This window comes from Crocuta crocuta, unplaced genomic scaffold (assembly GCF_008692635.1).
Source record: "Crocuta crocuta isolate KB4526 unplaced genomic scaffold, BGI_CrCroc_1.0 scaffold73, whole genome shotgun sequence".
NCBI classification, from domain to species: Eukaryota; Metazoa; Chordata; class Mammalia; order Carnivora; family Hyaenidae; genus Crocuta; species Crocuta crocuta.
This window is the reverse complement of record NW_027529443.1, coordinates 858,844-863,872: the sequence shown is the minus strand read 5'-3', so window position 1 is coordinate 863,872 and position 5,029 is coordinate 858,844. Positions and strand designations below refer to the sequence as shown.

General features: G+C 57.2%; 2 protein-coding genes across 3 annotated transcripts in view; one reads left to right on the top strand and one right to left on the bottom strand.

The window, feature by feature from the left end:
* The first annotated feature begins 286 nt into the window (after positions 1 to 286).
* On the top strand, positions 287 to 1,773 carry MYL11 (myosin light chain 11). The gene is made up of 6 exons (XM_077760277.1): positions 287 to 362; positions 613 to 688; positions 889 to 993; positions 1,100 to 1,178; positions 1,485 to 1,533; positions 1,623 to 1,773. The coding sequence occupies exons 1-6, from the start codon at positions 327 to 329 to the stop codon at positions 1,725 to 1,727; spliced, it is 450 nt and encodes a 149-aa protein (XP_077616403.1). The 5' UTR covers positions 287 to 326; the 3' UTR covers positions 1,728 to 1,773.
* Positions 1,774 to 2,026: 253 nt separating this feature from the next.
* SEPTIN1 (septin 1) overlaps positions 2,027 to 5,029 on the bottom strand; it is a 3,715-nt gene continuing 712 nt past the window's right edge. For both annotated transcript variants that reach the window (XM_077760275.1, XM_077760276.1), the window contains exons 4-11: positions 4,701 to 4,824; positions 4,255 to 4,389; positions 4,041 to 4,158; positions 3,400 to 3,501; positions 3,178 to 3,277; positions 2,789 to 2,954; positions 2,457 to 2,547; positions 2,027 to 2,352 (exon numbers count right to left, since the gene is read on the bottom strand). In XM_077760275.1, the coding sequence (XP_077616401.1) occupies positions 2,266 to 2,352; positions 2,457 to 2,547; positions 2,789 to 2,954; positions 3,178 to 3,277; positions 3,400 to 3,501; positions 4,041 to 4,158; positions 4,255 to 4,389; positions 4,701 to 4,824 (923 nt within the window). In that variant the 3' untranslated portion in view covers positions 2,027 to 2,265. The remainder of the gene's footprint in view (positions 2,353 to 2,456; positions 2,548 to 2,788; positions 2,955 to 3,177; positions 3,278 to 3,399; positions 3,502 to 4,040; positions 4,159 to 4,254; positions 4,390 to 4,700; positions 4,825 to 5,029) is intronic.

The following is a 5,029-nucleotide window of genomic DNA, read 5'->3' as shown; positions in this document are numbered from 1 at the left end:
CTAGGACTCAGAGGAGGCAGGCTCAGGGCACCGAGAAGGGACTTGCTGAGAAGTCCCACTTGTTGCGTAGGATGGAGGACAGGAATTTGGGGATACAGCTTTAACTAAGTCCTCTCAGCAGAGGTCATAAGGAAGGGCAAGCCTAGAGCCAGAACAGTTGCTTTAGAAAAATGACCCAAAGAACCCTGAATCTAATCCACTGTCTCCAGAGAGGAGTAGGGATTGACCCATAGACCCCTTTGCCCATCCCTCACCCCCCCCCCCAGGCACCCAAGAAGGCCAGGAGAAGGGCAGCTGCAGAGGGCGGAAGCTCCAATGTCTTCTCCATGTTTGACCAAACTCAGATCCAAGAGTTCAAGGAGGTGAGAGGAGAAGGGAGACTGAAGGCTGACTAAAGGCACTCCCTGCTGCTCCTCTCCCTGCCATAGCCCCTCCCTGGAATGTGCACCTGTTTGGGTGGGGGAGGGGAAGGGTTTAGAATTCCTTGCTCCCCTCCCTGCTTGGCATGTAAGAAGACAGCTGGCCGGGGGCCAGAATCTCCTCTGCCTGGGGTAGGGATGCTGAAGCCTGGCCATAAGGGACCTAACCCCTCCCTGCTACTACCTTTCACAGGCCTTCACGGTAATCGACCAGAACCGTGATGGCATTATCGACAAGGAAGACCTCCGGGACACCTTCGCAGCCATGGGTGAGCCCTTTATCCTACCCATAAAGATTCAAGGCTGAGGAGTCCTAGGAATTCAGAAGCCTTGGGTTTCAGCCCTGCTGGCCCCACCCTGGGCGGCCTCAGTCTGCCCAGACGAAAAATGGGTGGGATGATCTGAACTTATGGGAAGGATCAACCGTTGGCCCCAGGACCCCACTCCAGCTTCCCCCACCCTGCTCCAGGGCGCCTCAATGTGAAGAATGAGGAGCTAGATGCCATGATGAAGGAAGCCAGTGGTCCCATCAACTTCACCGTCTTCCTGACCATGTTTGGAGAGAAGCTCAAAGGTGAGTGAAGTGTCTTGGGTCTAAGCCCCCAGCTGCTCCTCCCCACATCTTTCAAGGACAGACCCTTCAAGGCCCCTTCCGCTTCACATGCCCTCTGACCCTGCAGGTGCCGACCCTGAGGACGTGATCACCGGAGCCTTCAAGGTCCTGGACCCTGAGGGGAAGGGCACCATCAAGAAGCAGTTGTAAGTGACCCTCTCCAGCTGCTCACACACAGAAAGCCTCCTTAAATTCTTACCAAGGGTTAGGTGTAAGGGAGAGAATAAGGGAAAAATTAGGACTATGGAAATGGGCAATAGGAGTACATTTTCATAGCACGTATGGGAGGGGAAAAGCAAAAGCAGGGAGACCAGACTGGGAGACCAGTGACGGATCTACAGTGACTTGGGTTTTGAAGATGATACTAGGAATGGAAACAAGGATGAGGTGGAAGGGAGTGGAAAGGAACCACGAAGCCCAATCTCAACTCCCCATATGTCACCTCTCTCCAGCCTGGAGGAGCTGCTCACCACGCAGTGCGACCGCTTCTCCCAGGAAGAGGTGGGTTGGGGAGGGGCCCGGGAGACGCAGAGGGAAGGGGGAGGGGAGAGTATGCAACCGGTAGGAGACGCCCTTGAATCTTTCCCCAGATCAGAAACATGTGGGCAGCGTTCCCCCCCGACGTGGGAGGCAACGTAGACTACAAGAACATCTGCTACGTCATCACGCACGGCGACGCCAAGGACCAGGAGTAGGAGACCCTCTTAGGCCTCTGCTGGCCAATGCCTCCTACCAGTCCGACCCCCCACCCCGACTCCTAATAAAACTCAACTGGTCTTTGTTTCTTAGTTGCTGCGCCTTCGGTGCATTTGTGGGAGAGGGACTCAGGTGGGATGCCCCGCTGAAACACGGCCTGGCACCAAGGCAGCGTCCAACAAATGAATGAGTAAATAGTGGCCCGGAGGCGTAGGTGGGGCGGTTTCACCCGCTTACACCGCTACTTATTCCCGCTGCGAAAGCGAAGACTCGAGTGGCTTCAGGGGAACTTTTTATTGAAGTTACAACTTGGGTGAAGAGGGGCGGAGGTGGGAGTCATGGGGCGGGGCGGGGCGGGGCCAAAGGCGGGGCTACAAACTCAGTGTGCAGGAACCTGTTAGCCTTCGAACCCCGTGCCCGGGCGGACTTCTCAGGCTGGGGCTCCGGGATTAAGCGCCTGGCGGCCAGAGGCTTGGGGATTGGACAAAAGACGGACTGAAGGCGGAGCCGAGGTAAAGCAGGGCCCGGGCAGGGGCCTCAGAGAGCGTCCGACTGCTCGCCCTGAGTCTGGCTCTGTTGCATCTGGGCCTGCATCTTCTCCAGCATCTCTTGCATGCGGCGAAGCTGTGAGGGGCAAGGTTGCAGGCGGTGGGACCGGGCGAGGCCAGAGAGGGACTTCGAAGAAGACTTGGGGCCTTGGTCGGGGGGGAAGCGAGGTACTTGCTCACCTCTTCATCTTTCTCGCGGATCAACTTCTCGGTCTCGGCCAGAGGCAGCATTGGCAGCGGGATCTCTGTAGCGCTCTGGCGGGAGAGCTTACTAGAGGGCGGGGGGGATAAAGGGACAGGGAATCAGGGACGCGACCTTTGGTTGTGGGTTACAGCCGCAAAGCAGGGCGTGGGGCGAGGTTGGGGTCTAGGAGGCGGGGCCGTGTCTTTCGTTGCGATCAGCAAAGTGGGTGGGGAAAGATCCTGGGGGAGCGGTCTGGATGGTGAAGGCGGGGTCCGGGATAGGGAGGGCCGGGCCTTGGGAGCACCTAGGACAGAGCTCGGGCTCTCACCTGCGGCTGGCTCGATCACGCGCCCCAGGCCGGGCCAGGCTCTGTAGGCAGCTGGCCCTGTAGCCCTCATAGAGAATATCGTGGGTCACCTCCTTCAAGTCCTGCAGGTGTGTCTGCACCAGCATCCGTCGCAGGTTCAGGAAATCGCAGTGGTGTGGGTTCTCCACTAAGGGGCGGACCGGCGAGCGTCAGGGGGCTTCTTGGCCGGGTCGGGTCTGCCAGGAGTCCTGCCCCCTCTCTGAGTGAGGGTCTGCAGTTCAAGGACCCCTCTTTTGACTTTAAAACCCGCGGGACCAGAGATCGCCCCAACTTCCTATGTTGGGTGCTGTTAACTCAGCGGCGTTCTGGGCTCCCTGTTGGCCTCAGAAAGCGTGTCCCACCTTACTCACCCTCCACAGTACCCCAGGAGTAGCGGCGCCCCCTCACGGGACGGGTCCCGCCGTCCCTCACTACCTCGCAGGAACCGACGACTGCGAAAGGGATGCTTTCCTGGAGGGCAGGAGTCAGGGATCACCACCGCTGGCCCCTCCTTGCCAGAAACCTCGTTGTCAGCCTCCACCTCCATATCCGCCTCCCCTGCTTCTCTGCCCCTTCCTCCTTTGCCTTTGCACCTTCATCTCTGCATCCTGCCTCTTGAAGTCCTCATCCTCATCAGAGTCACAGTCAGGAAACTGGTAGATGTTGATCTCCTCCTCCTTCAACTGGTCCCGGATCTGGGAGCAGACACAGAGAGAAACACAGAGGCTGTGAGCAGCAGATACTGCATGGTGGGAGACGGTAAGATACAGGTACCAGGTGGTCAGAGACAGAGAGGAAGACATGAAAGACAGAGATGGTGAGAGGTGGACATACAGGAAACCCCAAACCAAAATGTCGGAGGGGTGCCTGGCTGCCTCAGTCAGGGGAGCGTGTGACTCTTAATCTTGGGGTTGTGAGTTCCAGCCCCATGGTGGGTGTAGAGATTACTTAAGTCACTGGAGTGGAGGTCATTATCCTGGGGCGGGAGGGCTATCAAGAGTCATCACAGCTTTGCTGCCACTCGCATCCAGCCCAGGGATTCTATTCTGAGCCTCCAGAGACATGGCTCCTTCCTCCAGCTTACTACCCATCTTTTTCAGAAACTTTCTCCCACAGACTAACCTGAAACTAGCCAAAAAGCTACCCCAAGATCAAAGAAGTTAAAGCTGAGTTCAGGTTTGATGACAACTTGTGGTTTCATGTAGAGCCAAAGATCAGAGGTCACCAAACATACCCTCTGCTTGAGGGCCTGGGTTTCCTTGGGCATTAGGGCATCTGCTTTGCCAATGACTGGGATGATGTTGACCTTTTCGTGCACTGCCCGGAGAAAGGCCACATCTAGGGGCCGGAGCCTGCACAAAGGGATTGGTCAGGGTTCAATCTTAGGCCACAGAAACCCTCCCACTCCCCTCCCCAAATACCCCAACCCCCCAGGGTATCCCCCAGACCCTCGGCCAAAGGGTGAGATGAAGTAGAGGCAGCAGTGGACACGGGAATCCTGAATGTTCTTCCGGTTCAGGCCACTCTCATCCCTAAGATACTGCTCAAATTGCTCCTCAATAAAGCGCACCACAGGCAGCCAGCTGGGATGTGGGAGGAGAGAGTACAGTCAGAGATGAGGGGCCACAGCATAGGGAAGGGGCCAAGGCTAGCCAGGACTGAGGGTAGGGACTGGTTTCTTTGCCTCCAATCAAAGACATCAGAAGAGATTGGCAGTGTGTAGGTCAGGTGTCCGGGGAGCACAGGGCACTTTGGGCTACATGGACACCAGAAACAGGCCCCACCTTTTGGAGAGGGCAGGGGCAGAGCAGACCAGCCCTGTAACTGATCCCTCCGTCTTCATAGATTAGCCACATCGGGAAGCTTAGCCCCCGTTCCTTCCCCTGCTCCTCACCAGTCTGAGCAATCCACGGAGTCCCCAAAGCCAGGTGTGTCCACCAGGGTCAGTTTCACCTTTATACCCCCCTCCTCGATCTCCACGCCCCTGCGCTCAATGGTCAGCGTTTGTGTCAAGCGAGCTGTGGGGACAGGGAGAGGTCAGGGAGCTGGGTAGGGGTCTGAGACAGGACTGATAACCATTCTCAGAATCACAGTTGCCCCACCCGTTTTTCAGGGGAGTCTCAGAAAAGCAGCAAGCTGCCTGAGTTCCCCAGAAAGTCATGGGAGACCCAGATGAAAAGAAAGAGAGGGCAGGCCGGGGATCGGACAGAGCACCTGAAGGGG

What these genes read in the sequence shown, in the direction of transcription:
- MYL11 (XM_077760277.1), top strand. Translation starts at nt 327, where the DNA reads ATGTTTGACCAAACTCAGATCCAAGAGTTCAAGGAG. An exon ending in AGATCCAAGAGTTCAAGGAG is followed by an intron (nt 363 to 612) that starts GTGAGAGGAGAA and finishes TACCTTTCACAG; the next exon opens with GCCTTCACGGTAATCGACCA. An exon ending in GGACACCTTCGCAGCCATGG is followed by an intron (nt 689 to 888) that starts GTGAGCCCTTTA and finishes ACCCTGCTCCAG; the next exon opens with GGCGCCTCAATGTGAAGAAT.